Source organism: Cetorhinus maximus, chromosome 2 (assembly GCF_964194155.1).
Source record: "Cetorhinus maximus chromosome 2, sCetMax3.hap1.1, whole genome shotgun sequence".
NCBI lineage: Eukaryota > Metazoa > Chordata > Chondrichthyes > Lamniformes > Cetorhinidae > Cetorhinus > Cetorhinus maximus.
The window spans coordinates 74,625,609-74,651,406 of record NC_135880.1 but is presented as its reverse complement, the minus strand read 5'-3'; the positions used below and the strand labels follow the sequence as shown (position 1 = coordinate 74,651,406).

The window sequence follows — 25,798 nt, the reverse complement described above, 5'->3', positions numbered from 1 at the left end:
TTAACTCTACCTCTTTGTGCAAACAGTTCATTCTGCTATTGAGTAAAATCCTCTTCAACTTCTTTAAAAACTTTGTTCAGGTTATGATGATGTTCAGCTAGGAAAGTTTGATAGTCCTTTGTATTCAGTTCATGAATTTTCTTAATTTCTTTTTGCTTTTCGAATTTCCACTGTTCAAGCTTTATCTAATTCCTATCTAGCAAAGGAAATTGCCTCTTTGTTTTGAAGTTTTAACTTATGCTCAAGAACATGTATCATTTCCTCACAGCTCTATAGTGTCAACACTGGACTCAGCTTTTGCACTTTCTTTCAAAGCATGTTTTCCCTCTGCTGCCAAACTTTGCCTCATCTTGCTCATATTTTGGCTGCATTTTTAATTCAGATGGCTTTACATTGTTTCCAAGTGCCATTAACTTTTCCTTTTCAGCCTGATGCTTCAGTGTCATTTTTAAATGAGCAGGCTGAGTTTCTGATTCTGTGGACACATCTTTAATTGAAAGATTAAATTTAGCAGCATGCTTACAGTAAGTACTTGGTCTTCCATGTCACCCAGCTTTTCCTGTATAATTTCAGTTTCAAGAGCCTCAGTGGGCTTTCCCAAAGCCACTGGAGACAGCAGTACCTTATTCCCAGCCAAGTCATTCCCTAATAAGAAATCTACACCATCAGCAGGCAAATTAGGTACAACACCAACATTAATGGACTGCTAACTAAGGCACATTTTAAATTATCTTTATACAAAGACATGGGTAAATAATTTCCATCAATAACCAGATCAATAGTTTTTTATTCAGTGAACTTTTTGGAGAGAGCTTCATGTCACCTGCCAACATCAGTGATTGTACTAATACTGTATCTGTAGAGATAATAATTGATTTGCTTGCCTCACTGGATGAACATAGGGATACTTCACCCTTGAGTAAAAAGTCTCTATAGCTTCCATCACCCAATTCATTCTCTTAATGAATGTGGGGGAGACTCCCTGCTTGTCATCAACTTTACCAGTGCCTGTGGGAACATATTTAGACAGAACAAATGCGACCGGCTTGGTTTTTAACTACCAGCATTCAGCCTTCATGCGCCCTTTCTTCTCACAAAAATAGCATGTCAGTCCCCTTGAACTAAAGCTGTCCTCCGAACCTTCACTTTTGCTAACCTTGGTCTTTACCTTCTACCCCTTTCTCAGCAGGGCCTGACCTCCTCATGTTCAACCTTCCTCTCATTCCAGTTTTTCTGGAAAGTTCAAAGGTGGGGCCTTATGAGTTAACTCTTATGAGTTAACTAATAATCGTTTGCCATTATTAAGGTTTACCTTATTTTACAAACTTTCTGATCTTTCAGGTGAGAGCTTAACGCCAAAGGGGACGCTATTCTTCAATTTCCCCCACCAACATCATCTCCCTAAGATTACTGAAGTTCTGTTTCACCTTCATTGGCCTACACCACCTATTGAATGTTATTTCCTTTTCCTTGGCAAATTCTACATAGATCTGGCCCATTCTCTTTCTCAGATTTCTAAATTTCTGCCTGTAGGCCTCCGGCACCAACTTGTAAGTGGTGGGTATAACAGTCTTTATTTCCTCGTGACCATACACGTGCTTTGCTGAAAGAGATGAGTACACCTCCAAAGCCTTCCATCCAAAACACTTTGTGGGAGCAAAGCCCTCTGTTGTTTCAGCCAATTCAGATTCATGGAAATTTTCTTAAAGGACACAAAGTTCGCCTCCACCCTCTCCTCACTAAATTTGGGTACTAAGCAAAAACTCTTCACCAAATCAAAATTAAGGAGTTCTTTCTGAGTCAACCTCACTTCTCCTTGTCAAATCAAATTCACATAATCAGAACTCATGCTCTATTTCAAGCCTTTTCATCTCCCTCCTCTCTGTATTACCTGGAAAAACTCAGCAGGTCTGGCAGCATCGGTGGAGAAGAAAAGAGTCGACGTTTTGAGTCCACATGACCCTTCAACAGAACTGAAGTATAGTTAGGAGAGGGGTGAAATATAAGCTGGTTTAAGGTGGGGGGCAGGGGGAGAGAAGTTGAGGGTGGGGTGGTTGTAGGGACAAGCAAGCAGTGATAGGAGCAGATAATCAAAAGATGTCACAGACAAAAGGATCAAAGAGGTGTTGAAAGTGGTGATATTATCTAAGAAAAGTGCTAATTAAGAATGGATGGCAGGACACTCAAGGTACAGCTCTAGTGGGGGTGGGGTGGAAAGACTGACAAGGTATTAGTTGTAGATTTAAAAATAATGGAAATAGGTGGGAAAAGAAAAATCTATATAAATTATTGAAAAAAAAAACAAAAGGGAGGGGGAAGAAACGGGGTGGGGATGGGGGGAGGGGGAGTTTAAGATCTAAAGTTGTTGAATTCAATATTCAGCCCGGAAGGCTGTAAAGTGCCTAGTCGGAAGATGAGGTGCTGTTCCTCCAGTTTGCGTTGGGCTTCACTGGAACAATGCAGCAAGCCAAGGACAGACATGTGGGCAAGAGAGCAGGGTGGAGTGTTAAAATGGCAAGCGACAGGGAGGTTTGGGTCTTTCTTGCGGACAGACCGCAGGTGTTCTGCAAAGCGGTCGCCCAGTTTGCGTTTGGTCTCTCCAATGTAGAGGAGACCACATTGGGAGCAACGAATGCAGTAGACTAAGTTAGGGGAAATGCAAGTGAAATGCTGCTTCACTTGAAAGGAGTGTTTGGGCCCTTGGACGGTGAGGAGAGAGGAAGTGGAGGGGCAGGTGTTGCATCTTCTACGTGGGCATGGGGAGGTGCCATAGGTGGGGGTTGAGGAGTAGGGGGTGATGGAGGAGTGGACCAGGGTGTCCCGGAGGGAACGATCCCTACGGAATGCCGCCGGGGGGGGGTGAAGGGAAGATGTGTTTGGTGGTGGCGTCATGCTGGAGTTGGCGGAGGATGATCCTTTGAATGCGGAGGCTGGTGGGGTGATAAGTGAGCACAAGGGGGACCCTATCATGTTTCTGGGAGAGAGGAGAAGGCGTGAGGGCGGATGCGCGGGAGATGGGCCGGACACAGTTGAGGGTCCTGTCAACGACTGTGGGTGGAAAACCTCGGTTAAGGAAGAAGGAGGACATGTCAGAGGAACTGTTCTGTCAAAAACAGTTCCTCTGACATGTCCTCCTTCTTCCTTAACCGAGGTTTTCCACCCACGGTCGTTGACAGGGCCCTCAACTGTGTCCGGCCCATCTCCCGCGCATCCGCCCTCACGCCTTCTCCTCTCTCCCAGAAACATGATAGGGTCCCCCTTGTCCTCACTTATCACCCCACCAGCCTCCGCATTCAAAGGATCATCCTCCGCCAACTCCAGCATGACGCCACCACCAAACACATCTTCCCTTCACCCCCCCCGGCGGCATTCCGTAGGGATCATTCCCTCCGGGACACCCTGGTCCACTCCTCCATCACCCCCTACTCCTCAACCCCCACCTATGGCACCTCCCCATGCCCACGTAGAAGATGCAACACCTGCCCCTTCACTTCCTCTCTCCTCACCGTCCAAGGGCCCAAACACTCCTTTCAAGTGAAGCAGCATTTCACTTGCATTTCCCCTAACTTAGTCTACTGCATTCGTTGCTCCCAATGTGGTCTCCTCTACATTGGAGAGACCAAACGCAAACTGGGCGACCGCTTTGCAGAACACCTGCGGTCTGTCCGCAAGAAAGACCCAAACCTCCCTGTCGCTTGCCATTTTAACACTCCACCCTGCTCTCTTGCCCACATGTCTGTCCTTGGCTTGCTGCATTGTTCCAGTGAAGCCCAACGCAAACTGGAGGAATAGCACCTCATCTTCTGACTAGGCACTTTACAGCCTTCCGGGCTGAATATTGAATTCAACAACTTTAGATCTTAAACTCCCCCTCCCCCCATCCCCACCCCGTTTCTTCCCCCTCCCTTTTGTTTTTTTTTCAATAATTTATATAGATTTTTCTTTTCCCACCTATTTCCATTATTTTTAAATCTACAACTAATACCTTGTCAGTCTTTCCACCCCACCCCCACTAGAGCTGTACCTTGAGTGTCCTGCCATCCATTCTTAATTAGCACTTTTCTTAGAAATATCACCACCTTCAACACCTCTTTGATCCTTTTGTCTGTGACATCTTTTGATTATCTGCTCCTATCACTGCTTGCTTGTCCCTACAACCACCCCACCCTCAACTTCTCTCCCCCTGCCCCCCACCTTAAACCAGCTTATATTTCACCCCTCTCCTAACTATACTTCAGTTCTGTTGAAGGGTCATGTGGACTTGAAACGTCGACTCTTTTCTTCTCCACCGATGCTGCCAGACCTGCTGAGTTTTTCCAGGTAATTCTGTTTTTGTTTTGGATTTCCAGCGTCTGCAGTAGTTTTTAGTTTTTTGTTTTTATCCCTCCTCTCTTTCCCTACCTCTTTCCTCTCTTGCTAATTTCTCTCTTTCCAAATCAATATTTCTAATTCAATGATTCTATTTCTTTTCAATTCTTTCCAGTTGTACTCGATCACTAATGGAACTGGTTCTTTCTTCCTCAAGCCTCAGGTCTGCTACAGCTTGCAGGTCATCTTTTGTCAACTGTTTCAAGTCTCTGAGAGTCAGATCCTCTCTTTTAACATAGGCTTGTGCTTCAAAAGTGCTCATCTCAATTTCCAAAAACAATATAGCAAAAACAAATGTGAAATCTTGTTTGTCTAAATGCTGGAAAGTTCCATTAAACCTATTTCACAGTCTCTAAGTCAGATCCCGGACTCAAGTACCCTATTTAGTTATGATCCCCATGTGGAGACAATAACCGAAAATAACAAAATTTACTGAATGACCCCCAAATGAAGAAATTACCAACAAATTGCACTTTTTGTAGCTTTTACTTTCAAACAAATTGGAAACAATGCAAATTAAACATGAATTAACATGCAAATGTACTACAAAAAAAGTGAACTTCACTTTAAATAGTCAATACAAAAAAGATACATTTTACACAACCACAAGCGCCCACATTACACCCTGCAGACATGTGGCAGCACATACAGTTCCAAAGTTCTCTAACTTGGCCTCGAGCACGTAGGATTTCTTACTTTCCCACTCAATCGATTCAGCACTCAAGTCGTGTTCACCAGCAGCCGTGTTCTATCCAATGTCCCCAGAAGGCACACTCCTGCAAAAATCTCCTTGACAGACTTGATGGCACAGATTCCTCAGAGACTTCTTTAATAAATCCCATTAAATGGTCTGGCCAACTCTGACAAAACTCAGTAGCAGTAAAATTGTCCAAATCACAATTCCTGCTCCAAACTTGTCTTCAGCTTTCCATCCTGAAAGACTATGTCAGGATGTTGCTTGACTAGGTTGTAAGACAGTTTCCCCAATTTTGTCACAAGTCCCCAGATGTTAGAGAGGAAAATTTTTCAGGGTTGGCTGGGCTTTGGTGTTTCCAGAGTCTATGTCAGTGTAATACTTCTTTGACTTTTCCGTAGAGGTTTGATGCAAATGAGTGGCTTGCTGAATCATTTCAGAGGACAGTTAAGAGTCTACCACATTGCTGTGGGACTGGAATCACTTGTAATCCATACTGAATAAGGAGGGCAGATTTCCTTCACTAAAGGACATTAGCAGCCCAGATGGGTTTCTTACTACTTGGGTTGTTTCATAGGCACCACTACTGAGACTAGGTTTAAATTCCACCAGCTCTCATCATGGAATTTGAACTCATGTCTCCAGAGCTTTTGTCCGGGCCTCTGGATTACTGGTCTAATGACAGTGCCATTATGTTACCGGCCCCAATACTCTACAGATCCTTGCCTCAATTTATTCTTTTGAACCAAGATAAAGAAAACTGTTACTTACTTGTAAATTTGATGCTTTTGTGTAGCCCTTCGAGGCAAACTGACAATCCTCTGGTTCAATAGGAATAACAGAAAATGAGGATCCAAAGATTTCAGAGGATAATCCTTTACTTGAATTTGAAGTGTCAAAGTCTCCTCGGTTATCTTTCACAGATTCGCTCAAATTAATAACCGAGTCCCTAATGTTTGAAATTATTTCATTGTTTTCAGCTAATAGACGTTCTAGGTGGTCAATCTTTTCATGCAAAATTGAAAGCTGTGCCTGCAATAAAAAACAATGAAGCTGAAGACTTTACTCAATGTCATTAACTCAATATTACATACTGTTATCATTAGAAAAGATCAGCTGATCCTATTCAGACCAAGAATAAAGTGTAGCATCTACCTCTATGTTTCCCCATTTCCTATTAATTAATTACTCACGTTCCATTTTGAATCTTTATCCAGGATCATTTCAAGTTAAAACTCTGAAATATGAAGCATTGTAAATTTCTACCTTGCTCCTAAATCTTTTTGGGATGGCAAGCTCCCATAGCTCCCTCATCTCTTCACATTTTCCATCCAATCCCAGTATGAATTTATATGGGGTCATCTTTTTCCCAAACAGAAGCACACAGTAGTACAATGTTTCCCAGATCTCATTTCCTCTGATATGTAAGCAACAAGAGGTTCACGGATTTCATTGACTCTGTTCCACCACTTTTAGGCTATGGACCCCTGCTTGTGGCATGACCAACAAACTGTCCCAACTTACTTGTCATGGGAATTGATTTCCTTCATGCTAGAAACACAAGAGTTTTGTCCACAGGAAATTGTTAGTTATGTAATGACTGATCTACCTCCAATTGTCAGTACAAATCAAAAACATGCTATGTCATCAATTTTAAATTTATTCCTTACTATGTCAGGCTGGCTTCTGGTTTCAACACTGCCAACTATTGTAATTCGTGACAGAACAGAACTGAGGTGATGCAGAAAATGCTGGAACTGTAAAATAGCGCCATCCCAAAACCAGCAGGCATCAACAGTGCTGCTGATCTCAGAAAAGTCTAAGACAGATAAGCCACACGTTTTAATGTAGGGCTAATCAAAAATGAAATACAATCTAATCCAAAAAGATTTATATATGCTAGAGGCATGTCAAATGCTGTTTATTTTAGATGAACAAGATAACGTGACCAGAATAAATTTATGGGAAAGCTAGATAAACACATGAGAGAGAAGGAATGTTGAGGCCATTAGAAGAAGGTAGAAGGGAGCTCATGTGAAACATTGTAAATTTCTACCTTGCTCCTAAAATGAGTAGCATAAACACCGGTATGGACCTGTTGGATCAAATGGCCAGTTCAGGGTTGCAAATTCTATGTAGTACTATGTAAATGTAGCATCAAGCATGGTGGTAGGGTCAACAAAGAATACACTATCATTTGCAGAGACCAATGTTGAAGAGGCTCAGAAAGGCAAAGATCTACATGCTATTGTGCACAGATCACTGAAGGTTCAATATAGAGAAACTGTGGCTAAAGCTAACAGGGTTTTGGTTGCATTCATTAAGTATAAATGAAAAGGACACCATTTTGACACTAAACAGGTCTCTGGTCAGACTGCATGTGGAATAATGTACCCAGTATTAGAGTGATAGAGTGGTGGGAGAGTGGCTTTGGAAAAGAGCCTGAGTAGAGCTAAAAAAAAAAATTCCTAGGTTAAAGAATCCCAGCTATTCAGATAGGCCAAAGGACCCATTTGCTTAAGAGCAACGTTGACTTAGAAGTGACTTAATTTGAGGTCCATTGTTCCAGTTTAAGATTGGGTATGACCAGGAAAGCGAGTTTAAACTATGTTAAAGTAGAATTAGCCTGGATGCCAAGTAGTTCTTCTTAAAGTTGCAAGCCTCTGGAATAAACTGTCAGCTGGGAATGCTGGATACGGGCTGTAATCCTTCAAGAGGGAACTAGACCAGCTATTGACTGGAGTAGAGATCAGATTGTATGGAAGGTAAGTGTGTTTATGGATAACACATGGTCCATGTGATCTCCTAGACTAGTTTTGATCGCCCAAGGGGGTCAGAGAGGAATTTTTCAGAGTACTTTTTTCCCCTAATTGGTCCTGATATTTTTGTCTTTTTTTAACCTCTCCCAGGAAATGACTTGGCTGCGGGATGGGTGGTGGGAAGAAATGTTTAGTCATCATGTGAGACAATTGTGATGGATCAGCTCATCTTTTCCTGTCCATCAATTTTGTATGTTCCCATATGCTAAATGGTTTAAAGTATTAGTATTGTACTGAGCAAACTAATTTACATTTGGAAGGAACATGCAGTCATTTACCTAAGTCACAAGTTCTTTTTCTTTATTCTTACATGGGAAGTGGGCTTCTCTGGCAAGGCCAGCATTTGTTGCCCAACCCTAACTGCCCTTTAACCAAGTAGCTTGCTTGGCCATTTCAGAGGACAGTTAAGAGTCAACCACTTTCCTGTGGATATGGAGTCACATGTAGACTAGACCAGGTAAGAATGGCAATTGCCTTTCCTTTTTATGAAATACCGTAAGCCCATCAGTAAACAGCTCAATCCAAATGTTTTTTTTATTCGTTCATGGGATGTGGGCATTGCTGGCTAGGCCAGCATTTATTGCCCATCCCTAATTGCCCTTGCTCAGAGGGCATTTTTAAGAGTCACATGTAGGCCAGACCAGGTGAGGGCAGATTTCCTTCCCTAAAGGACATTAGTGAACCAGATGGGTTTTTATGACAATCGGCAATGGTTTCATGGTCATCATTAGACATTTTAATTCCAGATATTTATTGAATTCAAACTCCACCATCTGCTGTGGTGGAATTCAAACCCAGGTCCCCAGAGCATTCCCCTAGGTCTCTGGATTACCAGTGTAGTGACAATACCACTATACCACCACCTCCCCCATGCAGGGAAAGTCATTGATGAAAAGGCTGAAAATAGTTTGGCTGATGACATTTTGCTGAGGAACTCTTAAGGTAAAGTCCTGCTGACGTGATGATTGGCCTCCACAACCATCTTCTTTTGCATCATATATGGCTGCAGCCACTGGAGGGTTTCCTCTTAAATCGACAAGGGCATCAGTTTTGCCAGGCTTTTGTGGTTTCATAGTTGGTCAACTTACATCTTGTTCACAAGGCCGGCTATTGTCGCCTCACCTCTAATATTCAACTAATGCACTCATGCCTGGCTATGATATGGTCTGGAGGCAAGTGGTTTTGCAAGAATACAAACTGAGTGGCAAGTAGGCTATTGATGAGCAGTGTTGTTTGATGACACTATTGACAACTCGAGTCACTTCCGTGATGATTGGGAGGGAACTATTAGTGCAGTAGTGGTTAGGTTTATCTTTTTTTATGAATATGTCATATCTGAAATTTTTTCAAGATATCACCTGGAAAACTGTGTCATTGATTGGTATCTCTAGTGCATTGGTCTTCAGGTGTACAACAGGATGTTGCTTTATCCATATCATTTTAAAGTTGAGAATACCTATCAAGGTGGTACACAATATGTACTAGCTAGCAGTAGGTATTTGATACAGCAGTACTTTAAAATTACAATGGGCAATTAGGGATGGGCAACAAATGTTGGTCTTGCCAGTGACACACATATTCATGAACAATTTTTTTTAAAAATGAGAACTGTTGAACTTAGAGCAGCCTTAGGTCTGGCAGAACTACAGTGGAATTGTTTGGGGTCGTCCAGCACTTTAGAAACAGATTGTGGGGTTCCGCAAAACTGTGGAGACAGAACCCAGTCTTTGGGAGTAGATTGTGGTGTTTGGCTCAATAATGGGTTACAAATGTCTGTAGCAGTTGAGGAGGGGAGGTGGCAAGGGAGCCTGGCAGCACTCTCCTGGGTCTTGCAGGAAGGATTTGTAACTTCCTAAGGAAAACTCTGTAAATATTGATTTTCCTACTTTACGATTATCTCCTGGGTGTGTATCATTTCCAGGTTCTAACTCTCTCTCTTTCTCATATACATTGCTGTTAGTCATCACAATGTTTTTATTAAAAGCAAAAAACTGCAGATGCTGGAAATCCAAAACAAAAATAAAAATACCTGGAAAAACTCAGCAGGTCTGGCAGCATCTGCGGAGAGGAACACAGTTAACGTTTCAAGTCCGTATGACTCTTCAACAGAACAAAGTAAAAATAGAAAAATAGAAAAGAGGTGAAATATAAGCTGGTTTAATGGGGGGGCGGTGGGACAGGTAGAGCTGGATTGAGGGCCAGTGATAGGTGGAGATAGCCAAAAGATGTCATAGACAAAAGGACAAAGAGGTGTTGAAGGTGGTGATATTATCTAAGGAATGTGCTAAATAAGGGTAGCAAGCAGGACAAGCAAGGTACAGATAGCCCTAGTGGGGGTGGGGTGGGGTGAAGGGAAGGGATCGAAATAGGCTAAAAGGTACAGATAAAACAATGGATGGAAATAAATTTTAAAATAATGGAAATAGGTGGGAAAAGAAAAATCTATATAAATTATTGGAAAAAAAGGGGGGGATCGGAAAGGGGGTGGGGATGGAAGAGAGAACTTATCATAATTTATTTATCATAATTTTAATTCATTCATCGGATGTGGGCATCGCTGGCTAGTACAGCATTTATTGCCCATCCCTAATTGCCCTTGAGAAGGTGGTGTTGAGCTGCCTTCTTGAACTGCTGCAGTCCATGTGGTGTAGGCACACCCACGGTACTGTTAGAGAGGGAGTTCCAGGATTTTGATACAGCGACAGTGAAGGAATGGCAATATATTTCTAAATAAGGATGGTGCGTGGCCTGGAGGGAAGTTCCAGGTGGTGCTGTTCCTGTGCATATTCTGCCCTTGCTCTTATAGATGGTAGCGGTCCTGGGTTTGGAAGGTGCGGCCTAAGGAGAATTGGTGAGTTCCTGCAGTTCATCTTGTAGGTGGTACACACTGCTGCCATTGTGCGTTGGTGGGGAGGGAATGAATGTTTGTGGATGGCATGCCAATCAAGCAGGTTGCTTTGCCCCTGGATGTTGTCGAGCTTCTTGAGTGTTGATGGAGCTGCACTCATCCAGGCAAGTGGAGAGTCATTTTCCTTCAACAATGTGTTTACTGTCTTTACTCCTCTTTCAGCCTCTCCATTAGTTTCTGGGTATCTGGGTGAACTAGTTGTGTGGACAAATCCATAGGCTTCTGTGAACTGCCTAAAACAACTGTTTACAAACTGTGAGCTATTGTCTGAAATGACTAGTACTGAAATGCCACATGTGTCAAAAATTTGTTTTAGTAATTTAATGATAGCTTCTGAGATGGGACTATGAAGACGTTTGACCTCAATCCATATGAAGTAATAGTCAACAGCTATAAGCTCGAAAAGATCCATTCTGAGATTCTGAGTGAGAGCAAACATGCGCGAGAGAGAGAAAGCGCGTACACAGAGAGAAAAAACAACACACGCAAGAGAGAAGGAGATAACACACACGTGTGAGAGAGAGATCGCATATGCACGAGATCAAGAGATCCAGAGCAAGAGAGAGCGAGAGGGTGAGCGCATGAGTGAGCAGCACCGGAGAGAGATAGAAAGCACGTGTGAGAGAGATGGCACACGCGAGAGAGATGGCACGCGAAAGAGAGAGAGAGAGATGGCACGCGAAAGAGAGAGAGAGAGAGATGACGTGCGAAAGAGAGAGATGGCGCATGTGTGAGAGAAAGAAATGGTGTGTACAAGAGAGAAAGAGAACATGTGCTAGAGCGAGAAGGGGCGCACGCCAGAGAGAGAAGGGGCGCACGCAAAGAGAGAGAAGGGGCGCACGCAAAGAGAGAGAAGGGGCGCACGCAAAGAGAGAGAAGCGGCGCACGCAAAGAGAGAGAAGGGGCGCACGCAAAGAGAGAGAAGGGGCGCACGCAAAGAGAGAGAAGGGACGCACGCAAAGAGAGAGAAGGGGCGCACGCAAAGAGAGAGAAGGGGCGCACGCAAAGAGAGAAAAGGGGCGCACGCAAAGAGAGAGAAGCGGCGCACGCAAAGAGAGAGAAGCGGCGCACGCAAAGAGAGAGAAGCGGCGCACGCAAAGAGAGAGAAGCGGCGCACGCAAAGAGAGAGAAGCGGCGCACGCCAGAGAGAGAAGGGGCGCACGCAAGAGAGAGAAGGGGCGCACGCAAGAGAGAGAAGGGGCGCACGCCAGAGAGAGAAGGGGCGCACGCCAGAGAGAGAAGGGGCGCACGCAAGAGAGAGAAGGGGCGCACGCAAGAGAGAGAAGGGGCGCACGCAAGAGAGAGAAGGGGCGCACGCAAGAGAGAGAAGGGGCGCACGCAAGAGAGAGAAGGGGCGCACGCAAGAGAAGGGGCGCACGCAAGAGAGAGAAGGGGCGCACGTAAAGAGAAGGGGCGCACGCAAGAGAGAGAAGGGGCGCACGCAAGAGAGAGAAGGGGCGCACGCAAGAGAGAGAAGGGGCGCACGCGAGAGAGAAGGGGCGCACGCACAAGAAGGGGTGCACGCAAGGGAGAGAAGGGGTGCACGCAAGAGAGAGAAGGGGCACACGCAAAGAGAAGGGGCGCACGCAGAGAGAAGGGGCGCACGCAGAGAGAAGGGGCGCACGCAAGAGAGAGGGGGCGTGCGTGAGAGAGGGGGCGTGCCTGACAGAGGGGGCGTGCGTGAAAGGGGGCGCGCAAGAGAGAGTGGGTGCGTGCATGCGAGAGAGAATGAAGGCATGCACTCACGAGAGAGACAGGGACCGCATGCGAAAGATAGAGGGCGTGCACGCGTGAGAGAAAGAGGGCAAACACGTGAGGGAGAGGTTGTGCGCACGAGAGACAGAGGTGGCGTGTGTGAGAGAGAGGGAGGGGCACACGCGAGAGAGAGAGGGGGCGTGCGTGAGAGAGAGGGGGTACATGCGAGAGAGAGGGGTGCATGCGCAAGAGTGAGGAGAAGGCATGCGTGCAAGAGCGAGGAGAGGGCATGCGCACAAGAGCTAGACAAGAGCACACGTGAGAGCAAGAGAGGGCATGCGCATGGGAGAGAGGCGCGCGCACAAAAACGAGGGCGCACGAGAGCGAGGGCGCGTGCAAGTGCAAGAGAGGCCGCGAAAGAGGGGGCACATGCGCAAGAGCGAGAAAGAGGGTGCGTGTGAGAGGGCACATGCGAGAGGGTGTGTACAAGAGAGCGAGAGCGAGAGCACACGCACGCGAGAGTGAGAGAGGACGCGCATGTGAGGGCGAGAGAGGGCGTACGAGAGCGAGAGAATGCACGAGAGCAAGAGCGAAAGCAAGAGCGAGAGAGAGGACGCACATGTGAGGGCGACAGAGGGTGTGCAAGAGCGAGAGAGAGGGCACATGAGTGCGAAAGAATGCACGAGAGCAAGAGCGAAAGCAAGAGTAAGAGAGACACGTGCACAAGAGTGAGAGAGAGGGCACACACGTCAGAGTAAGAGGGCACGTGCGTGCGAGGGCAATTGGGCGCGTGCGAGAACAGAAGGGGGATGCGCACCCAAGAGAGGGCGCATGAGAGCGAGAGAGAGGTGGCGTGAGAATGAGAGGGCGCGTGAGGGCGGGAGCAAGAGGGGGCACGTGCGAGAGCAAGAGGGGACACGCATGCAAGAGCAACAAAGGGGGTGCGCATTCAAGAGGGAGACAGGCTGCAGGCGAGAGAGGGGCTGCAGGCGCGAGAGAGGGACGGAGAGGGGCTGCAGGCGCGAGAGAGGGACGGAGAGGGGCTGCAGGCGCGAGAGAGGGACGGAGAGGGGCTGCAGGCGCGAGAGAGGGACGGAGAGGGGCTGCAGGCGTGAGAGAGCGACGGAGAGGGGCTGCAGGCGCGAGAGAGCGACGGAGAGGGGCTGAAGGCATGAGAGAGCGACGGAGAGGGGCTGCAGGCATGAGAGAGCGACGGAGAGGGGGCGGGCGAGAGAGCGACGGAGAGGGGGCGCGCGAGAGAGCGACGGAGAGGCGCTGCAGGCGCGAGAACGACGGAGAGGGGCTGCAGGCGCGAGAACGACGGAGAGGGGGCGGGCGAGAGAGCGATGGAGAGGGGGCGCGCGAGAGAGCGTCGGAGAGGGGACGCGCGAGAGAGAGGGCATGTATATGAGAGCGAGAGAGGGTGTGTTGTGAGAGGGGCACCAACAAGAGCAAGAGAGACACCACATGTGAGAGGGCACTAGGTTACGTGAGAGAGAGCATGCGTGTGAAAGAGGGGTCGCACGCGCATGAGAGGGGACGTACGCCCACAAGAGGAGGCGTGTGCGCATGAGAGTGGGGGCCGCACGCGCATGAGAGAGAGATGGAGCGCAAGAGAGGAGGTGCCAGGGCACGCACACGAGAGCGAGAGTGTGAGGGTGTACGCACAAGTGTGCGAGAGGGCGTGCATGGGAGTGAGGTAGAGGGGGCGCGCGTGAGGGCGAGATATAGGCCGCGCGTGAGAGTGTGCGTGAGAACACGCGCCAGAGTGGGTGAGAGAGAGCGAGCCCAAGTGCGTGAGAACGAGCCCATGCATGAGAGAGACCAAGTGTGTCAGTGTGTGCGAGGGAGCAAACGAGCTTGTGTGAGTGCGAGAATGAGAGGGGAGCACAAGTATTTATGTCTAAGACAGAGTGCGAGTGTGTCTGTGGGAGAGAGAGAGAGAGAGCACGAATATGTGTGTGAGAGAGGAAGGAGAAGGTGGTATTGGAAAGAGAAGGTGGCCTCTCATGGTGAGAGAGAAAGGCAGGGTGGGTGCGGGCAACAGGCAAAATTGCTCACTTTCATACTTTCAGCTTACTTCATTTATTTATGTATATGATTTCCCAACCCTTTTTTTAATCTTTATTTTTCCTCCTAAAACTCTCCTTCTGAGCCTGGCTTTCAAGCTTACAAACTTCTGCTGGGACAAAATAACTAAACAAAAAAGAAAAAAAATGTTAAATGCTTTCCAATGGCTGTCTTCCTCTTTTCTATTCATCCAATAAATTATTTTTGGAGGAAGTTTTAAAGTAGACAGATCTGGAGTAGAGGGAGAAAAAACATTGTAGGGGTAATCCAGATTTTTCCATTTCCCTTAGATTTTTCAGTAAACGTTTCTGCTATAAACATTTTTGGCTGTTGTGGTGCATGTATTTTCTTTTTACAAGATGTTTTGATGTGCAGGAAAGTTTGGGAGTCCAGTCAATCCAGAAAAGCCTGACCTTCCAGGCCTTGAATTTGCTTTAATAGCAGCCACTGGAGGACGACGACAGTGTGGGCAAATGAAGGAAAGCTGTTTAATTATTGTTGGCTTCTTGGCCATCTGCCCAGCACCAAGTCTCTTGTTTCTTTCAAATCCTTTAATGGAGGCGTAGACTGAGTTTGCAAATTCCTGCCTCAAGAACCGATTGGTTTCTAACTTAAATCTTCAGATCTATTGAGCCCTTGAAAACCAAAAAGTAGCCCCCAAAAATCAAAAACTAGCCCTCAAGAACACATCAAAAAGAGCCCTCAAAAGAAAAAGTATGTTGACCGTGCTTCCTTTTGATACAAGACTGTGGCACCGGGTCAATCAACTGGTCGCGTAACCCAAGCAAATGAGATTACATATTTTTTTTCATTCCCTTAACTTCAAGACGGCTTATTTTTATTTATTGAAAAATGAAGAAAAATAAAACCCTAAAACATTCTTTGTCTTTAAAAATATATCTAGCAATTTCAACATTCAGGAGTCCTGCCATGCATGCCTTTTTTCTGCTAGATTGCTCTTAGACATCAAAGAGTGAACCATCCCAGGGAAGCTCCAGTGAAATGATTCATATTCTTAACTTCAAATTGGCCTCCAAGCTGATCTGAGACTACCCATTCCAGAAAATAAATGCTACCAGTTGCATATGCTACAGAACTTTATCTATACATCTGTACACACACCTGTAAACTATATAAGGAAACTGAAGATAGGATGCTGATTAAAGAACACTGCAGATTGGTTCAGTCAATTCATCAGTCTACCCTCTAATCCTTCAATACACCATCCACCATCCTGTCTTTCAATCCCAATAATACAAATGAAAATCATGGGCAGAATTTTCCCAGAATTGCACGAAGTGCGGTGGTGGGTAAAATAGAGTCCTACCCGCCAATCAAAAAGACGGGTTTTCACGCCGTATCTTCCTGAGCCCGCCTCATTATATATTCACTCCCGTGAAACACGCCATTTCCATGGCGGGCGAGCTCTCATTCGCCCGCTCGTCATCACTCCTCTGTTGCATCATGCCAGCTGCCATCTTTAAAAGGCAGCCGCCAGCAAAGCGCTCATTGCCACCAGCTCGCCACGGCTGCCTGGGAGACATGGCCAGCAAAGACAAAAAGATTCCAGCCCCCCGCTTCAACAACGGGTCCCTCGAGTGACTGCTGGATGCCATGGAGGCCCGCCAGGATGTGCTCTATCCCCGCTCTGGCCACTGGACGGGTAGCAATTTCACCAACCCAGCTTGGGAGGCGGCGGCAGTGGCGGTCAGCGCAAATGCCCTGCAGAGGAGGACAGCCACCCAGTGCCGCAAAAGGATGAATTATCTCCTCTGTTCTGCCAGGGTAAGTCACTCTTTTCATCACTCCCAACTCACACACTCAAAAACCCATCACACATCCATCGGGCCCTCACTCACTGCCAGTGCAAGGAACATCACCAATCACTTTTTCACACACACACCATCATTGTCCTCATCCCGAACATGGGACCACTCATCACCCACACAGGCCAGGTACACTTATCATCTGGCCCGGCAGGCGTCCTGATACACTCTCCCCATCTCTATCCATATAGGACAAACTGGCTCACAACAGGAGGGAAAGGTCGCAGACAGGTGGAGGGAAGCCGGAATTCAAAGTTCTGACAGAATTCGAAAACAGAGCCATCCAGCTGACGGTGAGGTCGGCACTGCTCTACCAAGTGAGGATCCAGCAGTGCAACATCCATCAGACAACCATGCTGTGAGTGATGTGCCCTGTTTCACAGGCCACTGCCATGCACTTACTTTCTCCCCTTGCTTTCGCAGACACATCTGCCGAACAGCTGACAGAGTCCATGACCCAGGGCCTCTAATCAAGCTCCAAAGAAACCTCTTAAGAGGAATCTGAAGGCACCCTCCCTGAAGTCCCGTCACAGCGCTCACCCACACCCTCCACCTAGCTTTAGAGTAGCCTCGGGATCACAACTTGGTGAGCACATCACACTTTCTGATCCACAGCAGGCAGAGGCAGGGACTCCCCAAGTCCCCAGCACTCGGAGAACTGCTGGAGGCAGAACGTTGCTAAGTCCAAGTCAGATGACAAGCCTCTGGACTCGGTCATGTCACAGTTGCTGGAGCTGCAAAGGCAAACTAGGGAACATCAGGAAGGGATGTCCACTGCACTCCTCAGATTGCAAGGCATGATGGAGGAGTCCATCCATCTTCTGGCTGAGATAATGGTGCTGGTATTGCAACGCACCGAGGTCAACACTGGCAGGATGGCTGCCATGGAGACCTTGGTCCAGGACGTCACTCCTGCAGTGTTGCGCAGGCTTACCTCCATCGCTAATGCCATAGTTGGGCTCCAACAGTGTGTACGCGAGAGGGGTGCTAGGCCGCTCGATCTCACTCCAGCTAGCCCTTCTGCTTACGGAGTCAGCCGGGGCCCTCAGGCACCCATAGGGAGGAGGATCAGCAGGTGCAGGCTCCGGGGCCATCCACCCAGGTGACTCTGGGAGTGACCGGCCCATCTGACTCCCCTCTTCCTGTGACCTCCACAGGTCCAGCTTCACAGGCCGAGGAGGGTGTCACTGTCACACAGCAGGACCCTGAAAGCAGGCTGTGGCCCTCCAAAGGACACCCGCCAAAGTCATCACAGGCAGGGCATCACAGTCAGCAGGCTGCCTCCACCTCTGCTGTAGATGCCTGGGGAGCACCAAGACATAGTGGCAGGGTTAGGAAAGTTAAGTAAAAGTAGTTACACAGCCTGACCATGGTGTTGATCACTTGTAGACAGTGTTCTTGTCACTCAGATGTGAAACCTTTCTGCACAAGATAAAGGCAGGTGTCTCAGTCAAGGGCCTCTTCCCTGTGCTCTGTGTGGCCTTCAGGCCACAGTGATGGTCCAGCCTCACACTCCCTGGAAACATTACTGATGCCTGCACCTCAGCAGTGCTGGTCATTGCTGCCAGAATATAGTGGGCAGGCGCCACAGAGTTCTCTCATACTCTCTGTGTGCTCTCAGCAACTTTAAGCTGGGGCTGGCCCCCATCACCCAGCATGTGTGGCCTGTGATGCTGTGCACCAGCTCCTGAAGGGTTGAGGTGCTGAAGGCGGACACAGCATTAGATGCATCTAAAGTTTCATGACTGCGTCTCTGAGATGACCCTGATCATGGAGCGCAAGCGAGCAGCCCTCGGCCAGACCGGAGTCAGACATTCTCAGAGGCTATGTGAAGATCTACGGAGTGTCCTCACTGCATGTTGTCATCATCCTCCTGCGATCGAGCGACTATTAGGGACTCCACTACATCTCCATGACAGGAGCATTCTCAGAGGGTACCGGCGCTACGATAAACCAGGCTGGAGTCAAACATTCACATTGTAATGTGAGGATCTACAGGTCACCTCACTGCATGTTGGCATCATCCTCCACAAATCTGGCAGCTACGAGGGTCTCCCGAGTGCGCCTGCTGTCTAGCCAGTGTGAGAGCCTCATCCCTGTCGTCGTTACCACCGAGGATCCACTCACCCTCATCCCCGTCGGCGCCCTCCTCATCAGAGGAAACGTGCAGCTCCTCCACCTCCTCCTCAGCCAGCTCCTCACCCTTTTGCAGTGCTAGATTGTAAAGGGCACAGCAGACGACGACGATGCGTGACAGCCTCTGCGACTGTATTGCAGGGCTCCACCAGACTGGTCCATGCACCAGAACCACATCTCCAGCATCCAGATGGTCTGCTCCACCAAGTTGTGAGCTGCTGCATGAGCCTCATTATAGCGCCACTCTGCTGCAGTCTGAGGCCGCTGCACGGGTGTCATCAGCCACGGCCTCTGCGGTTAGCCCTTGTCCCCAAGGAGCCAACCCTGCAGCCTCTGTGGACCCTGGAAGACTGCAGGGATCTGAGAGTGACTCAAAATGTAGGCATCGTGCACACTCCCTGGAAACCGTGCGTATACCTGCAGGATGCATTTCTGTTGGTCGCATACCAGCTGACGTTCAGTGAGTGGAAGCTTTTGCGGTTGATGAAGTCCACCGAGTGTAGCGACGGAGACCTGAGCACCACATGAGTGCAGTCAATCGCACCCTGCACCTGTGGGAGTCCTGAGATCAGGGCGAATCCAATGGCCCTTGCATCTTGGCTGTCCTAGTCCTGGGCGAAATGCACAAAGTTGTGAGCCATGGAGAAGATTGCATCCGTGACCTCATGGATGCATTTGTGGATGGCGGATTGTGAAATCCCACAGAGGTCACCTGTAGAGCCCTGAAAGGAGCCGCTGACATAGAAATTGAGCGCCACGGTCACTTTCACAGCCACCAGCAGTGGATGCCCTCCATGTCCCCTTAGTGCCAAGTTCTGCAGTAAGTGGCAGATGTGAGCCACCAGGTCCCTAGACATGTGCAGTTGTCAACGACACTGGTTCTCAGTCATCTGCAGGAATGGCAGGTGGCGTCCATAAACCCTGGGTGGTGCTGACCAGCCACGGCTCGCCATCGCTCCTGGGTAGCGTGTGCGGGAGCCCCTGCTGGCCCTTCTTCATGAGGGTGCTGCCCCTGCCTTTACACTGCCAGGTGCCTCAGTCGCGCTCTCCACTGTCTTCTACAGTATCTGTAGGCCATCAGGCATACAGCTAGGTCACCAGGATCCATGATCCTAACGTAGTCCTCCTGCAGAGCCTTTCAGAGCCTCATGTAAGCACTCTCCCACGCACGTGGATCCCTCACGTTTCACACTCGTCTCAATATTTGGAGTATTTTGATTGCTGCGTGCTGAGATTCACTTTCAGTTGTCCGTCTGAGCTGACCTGCATTTCTGCTCACCCACTAATCACATTCTTATGCAGCACATGATGTCCCCCAACATGACTTTCATTTCACTTTCGATTTGGACAGCATGGTGCTAATTTGGTTTGACTCTCACTCTCCCATCCTTTACCCTCCCCCAGTCACCCACTTCCTTTCCCCCATCATAGTTGACCCCCTCGACATCATACTCCACCTTCCCTCCATTACATACCAGTCCCAATCCTTTTCCTTCGGAGCTGTCCAGGTGAACGTGCACGTTTCTTTCCTTCCCAAAAATCCAACCCCCATCCACATTCACCTCCCAAACCTCGTCCTTCCCACCCCCAGAGTCCATGTCTGCCCTTGGGTCCCACACCAACCACCCTCGCCATCCTTCTATCGCTACCATCAAACCCTCACTCTCCCACCCTACCACCTAACTCTGCCCTCGACCATTTTCACCCTTCCTCCATACCACACCCACCCTCAGTTTACTCCCCAGGAGGCAGACATGGACCTATCCGACCCCTCCCATGCACATTCACCTGCATGTCCCCCCTCTGCATGCACCCCTTTACCCCCCACCCCCCAGTCCTCCCACCTCCTCCCCCTCTGCACCCCTTCCCTCCCAGACCTCCCACCACCACCCCCCCCCCCCCCCCTCCCACCCTCCCCCTCCCCCCCTCACCGGACTCCTCCCACTACTGCTTAGTCCCTTCCCATCCTGAGCCCTTCCTCTGGCCTTACCTCTTCCTCCAGTCTCACTGCTTCCTCCAGTCTTACTCCTACCCCCTTACTGACTCGTTCCTCCACTCTTAATTCCCATAGACTTTAATTTGATTGCATCGGTCCTGCAGCCCTGTACCACCGTGAATCTTGTCTTCTCATGTCCTGTCATTTTCACTGCAACTGTTTTTGAACCTTTCCACTCCCCAGTTTGGCTGCTGGGCATATTAAAATTCATAGACGTTTCATCCATGTTGCCAATGTGACTTAACGTGTACTAATGTTTTTGCCACTGTCTGTTGATGAACTGTTGGAAACTGGTTATTTTGGCATTGAAGTCTTTTGGGTGTGACTGAGTGACCTCGGTCTTCTGCCACAACACTAGACTGTTTCGTTCCATAAAGCACTTACACCAACTAGCTGATGGTTTGAAATTTTTACTTGACGCCGGCTCTGATTTGGCCCATTTAGTACTGAACTTCTGGTGATGATGTAACCATTCAGACAACTTTCAAGGGCCCATTCTGATACATGCTACTCAAGATCACTGGCTGATCCCTGTTCTGATGACGCATTTGCTCTTGGGCATCTTCTTCAGGGCAGGTTCCTCCTTCCGTTCTCGCATCAGTTTTTCATCAATATGGAATTTCCTCGCTGCATCACAGTTATTTGACGAGTTAGCAAGCGTTACAATTTTTAGCTTGAAAGCAGCTTCATAATTCACTCTTTTTGCCTGTGGACCCATTTCTTTTTGTCACTCGCCGTGCCATGCGCAGTCTGCTCTGAGTAGAGATGTCTTAAACTCCCGTGCATCTTCTTCACAACACAGCCCATATTGCCTGCTTAATCCCATGTGTCAGTTTACAATATAAACTAAGTAAAACGTGCATTTCTGGAGTGAAAAATTGAGGCCTGGAATATTACATTATGAGCACTGCACTTCATAGATGAAAAATAGCAGTAAATTTATATGCTGAGTGTATACAAAAACATGATATTTAGCACTGAAAAAATTGGGTCATCTTATATGCCAGTATTAGTATGGATATTTCAACACAAATGTGCTCCTCGTCTTAAGTTGCCGTACCATTTACCCCTAAAAAACGGCAAGTGGTATTAGCCTTACCCTTATTTTGGCAGCAAAATCTGGTCAGACAACCTGGCCTTTCTTCTTCAGATCTTAAAAGTCCCGACGTGCATTAAAATTTTTACATCAAGATTTTTAATGCTATTGGTCAGTCATCTATGCAGGATTTTTCATCATGCTCAGGCACAACTCTGTGCACCTGGCAGACTCTCACACGGTTGAACATCTATGGACAACAATAATTTCCCCCAGTGGTTTAATGGATAAATTCCCTGCATTATGGGTAAAGTACTGAACAATATAGACTAGAATGTTCCAGGTTTTACCCTTGTGTCTGCGCTAAATTAGCCACCTTAATCCAGGCAACAACTGAGGCACTACAATTGACCTTGGGATAGGAAAAAAGAAAATAAAGTCAGCCACTATTTCCATCCCTAATTGGTATCATATTTGCCCTTTTGGTAAGAGCATGGATGAAAGGGTTTGTTGAGGATACGATCAGGTTTAGTGATCAGATATCCTGTTTACACTAAGGGCTGAATTTTCATCTTCGAGAGGATAACTGAAGTTGGGAGACTTTGTGACTTGACAAAAAGTGCCCCATCGGACCTAATTTTGGCTTGGGGAGTTTGGTGGATGGCGGGGGCAGGCCGCGGTGTGCGAGTGTGGGATGAAGTCGGGCATACTGCCTTGGAAGCGTTTCTGAGGCAGCCACATGGGCTGCCAAGTTCCGTTTAAAAGCCTGCCTTGGTTCACTATGACTCTATCCCAGTTGTTTGCTTATATTTTAGGCCCTCTAACCCTCAAGCAGTCCCTATGACACCTCTATGCCAACTCATGCCCCCCACCCACCCCCAATGGCCCCAACTCATGTTATTGCTATACATATTCACCCAGTATACACTCTCCACAGAACAATGAATCCTATAGTAACAATAGCAATGCATAATGAGGCTTGGCTAAGAACCCATGCTCCCACAAAATAATTAACTTTGTTGACACGGGTGTTGGGAAGTGAAAATTTTGCCTGATTGATAGTTTTATGATGTTATAATAAGCCATATACAGAAAGCATTTTCCCCATATACATATATTAACTTGTGTAGGTCATGGCTCTGTTGTAGCACTCTCACCTCTTGAGTCAGAAGGTTTAGGGTTCAAGTCCCATTCCAGAGACTTGAGCAGAAAAATCTAGGCTGACACTCCAGTGCAGTACTGAGGGAGCACTGCATGACAGAGTTGCTGTCTTTCTGATGAGACATTAAACCAAGGCTCCTTCTGCCTCTCAGGTGGATATAAAAGATCCCATGGCACTATTTCAAAAAACAGCAGGCAAATGATCCCCAGTAACCTGTCCAAAATTTACCCCTCAATCCACATCACAAAAAACAGATTATGTGGTCAATAACACATTGCTGTTTGTGGGATCTTACTGTGCACAAATTGGCTGTCCTGTTTCCTGCATTACGACAGTGACTACACTTCAAAACATTTAACTGGCTGTAAAGCACCTGGAATTGAGAAAGGTCTTATATTAATGCAAGTTTTGAAAAATATTTTTGACTTCCATCCACCTGTAAAAACAAAAGTGAGGGAAAACTTTTGAAACAAGGGTAAACTTGCCCTCCCCCATTCCACAAAATATCTTTGAAGAGAGACACATAGAAAGAAAAATATAGAATGTCATCAGCAGATAGTTACAGAAGACAGACTTTAATTTCTACCCGTAAGCAAATCTATGGAACATCAGTTGTTAATGCAGTCCTTGTTCACAACGATCCCATTCGGTAAAGAATATGCAAGTTAGTTAACAGCACTTACATTTGGAAATATCCCTCCTTTCTTCACGTTCTTTGGGTGATCGAACTGAACATGGTCGAGCATTAGGTACAAGGAAACGATCACCACGCAGAATATGGCACTTCCAAATATAGTGAATTGCCTGCTCAGTCTCATTTTTTAATGTCTTTTTATACATTTAAAGACATAAGAACATCGACGACATTTGTATAGTGGTGCTATTTTAATATTTCCGAACGGTGGTGTACAAAGTTCCTCCCGAAAGGGTACGCAGAATGAATTGCATCATTAGAGTAACCAGCAAACACAGGAAGCAAATGTTTTCCTGTCACATGCACCAAGTGCAGAACCATACAAAAACCCCAGTCGGTTTTCAAACACGCCTCCCCAGAAAGCTCCACTGCCAAGAACAACTTTGCCGTATCGTAAGATCGCTGCTGTCACTCTCAACACACAAATCCTGAATAAAATGTAATATCTTAAGAAGAAAAAAGGCAAGAGTCAGATAGTGGAGTTGAGCAGTAAGCAAGTTACGTGGAGACAGATGTTGGAAACAAGAGTTGAGAAAAACAGCAGCTCCACCAGGTGCACAACAACCTGTATTTCCACTTCTTGGCGTTTCTAAGGCAAACGTGTACTCCCAGAGTAACTGGTTTCACACGTCCGTTTTCACCTCCGCCTTATGTAATTCTATAACATGTTCAGATTTCAAAATAGGCCACGCGTTACAATAAACATTAGTTTGTTTTGCAAGTTGCGGTCTTCGGTAAATTGAAAGACAGCTGGTGGCAATAAATTATTGCCTATTTTGTCATCCTTTCATCAAAATACTTAATCTCGCCGACCTTTGCTCCGCAAATATTTTTCGTTTCTGTGTCCTTTTGTCCAGTCTCTCAAGCGTTAATCGATTTCAGTACGACTCGAATTGTTTTGGCAAATCAGCCACCCTGCTGAATGTGCAGTTTCTGGTCAGTAAACTCCTTCCTCGCAGCCTGATATCAACACTCGGTCACCCCACCGCTCTAAATGAACTCAGCAAACGATAACCATCCGAAAACTTAATCTTCTTCCTTGTCAGACGAATGTCGTTTTTCAAATCTGAGCACAACCGTTCCACTTCCTCCTCATCAAGGATGTAATAAGCTTTTTAAAAATTGTGTACAGTATATCGTATTTTTCTAAATGAAAATATTTGGGTACACATTTGTTAGTTGCTTTGTCAATAAACGTGTGTTGTTATGTCGGAGCAAAACATCAGAAATTAGCTAGTTCCGAGAGGCACAAAAACGTGAAACCCTACAGCTTCCTCCACTCGGAACCAAAAGCTTCGTGTTACCCTTCCCTCCAGCCCACAATAAGTGCTAGTCCAGTAAGCCACCGAGCTCCGGAGGCTCGTTTGCGTACGTTTAAACTCGATGGGTAACGTTGGTATATTTTATTCACAATTTTTTAGAAATGTGTGTGTTGTGAATTTGCTCCGGTCTTCCCTCTCCTCATCCTCATTTTTAAAAAAAATTTTATCCGTTACTGTTGTCCGCTCGAGCCACAATCGAAACTCCGCCTCGCGTGATGGCTCAGTCACGTGGCTTGAAATGATGGCGCGCATGCGGCAATTTTCAGCTATGATTGTGAGTATTGCGGTGCAGCTCAACAGGAACGGGAAAAAAACCGGTCGCAAATTCGTCTTTCGATCTACATATTGGCAAAATAAATAGAGGGAGTAGCATTACTGGCTATTTAGGGAGGGGGAGGGAGTGGAAACAGTATTCGTGTTGGTGGTATGTAGCAAAAAAGAAAAGATGCTCGAAGAAGTCGAAATCAGGCAGTTTCGGTGGAGAGAGTAGGGCAGTTATATGGACAGGAGGTCCATCTTTCCTACCTTTTTTATTCTTTCATGGAACGTTGGCCTTGCTGCCTATCCCTAATTGTCATTGCACTGAGTGGTTTACGAGACCATTTCAGAGGGTAGTTAAGGGTCAGTCACAGTACTGTAAATCTGGAGCTATATGCAGGCCAGACCAGGTGTGGATGGCAGATTTCCTTCCCTAGAGGACATTAGTAAACTGATGATAGATTCATGGTCACCATTACTGAGACTAACTTTCAATTCCAGATTTTATTAATTGATTTTAGTCTATGCCTCTGGGTTACTAGTCTAGTGACAATACCACTACACCACTGTCTTTCCTCATCTAAATGCTGCACCTTGGCAAGATTATCTGCAGATAGTAACAAAGACCAAAGGCTCTTAATAGGAATGTTAATGTCAAAATTTGACACCAAGTCAAAAATGATTAGAATAAAAGCAAAATAATGTGGATACTGGAGATCAGAAATAAAAACAGAACGTGCTGGAAAAATCAGCAGGCCTGACAATATCTGTGGAGAGAGAAACAGTAAACTGGTGAAATTCCAAAGAAGAGTCA

At 46.9% G+C, this 25,798-nt stretch overlaps 1 protein-coding gene across 3 annotated transcripts in view; it reads right to left on the bottom strand.

Moving 5' to 3' along the window:
• man2a1 (mannosidase, alpha, class 2A, member 1) overlaps positions 1-23,679 on the bottom strand; it is a 273,921-nt gene extending 250,242 nt beyond the window's left edge. For all 3 annotated transcript variants that reach the window (XM_078566067.1, XM_078566076.1, XM_078566084.1), the window contains exons 1-2: positions 23,394-23,679; positions 5,834-6,094 (exon numbers count right to left, since the gene is read on the bottom strand). In XM_078566067.1, the coding sequence (XP_078422193.1) occupies positions 5,834-6,094; positions 23,394-23,528 (396 nt within the window). In that variant the 5' untranslated portion in view covers positions 23,529-23,679. The remainder of the gene's footprint in view (positions 1-5,833; positions 6,095-23,393) is intronic.
• Between the last annotated feature and the right edge of the window lie 2,119 nt (positions 23,680-25,798).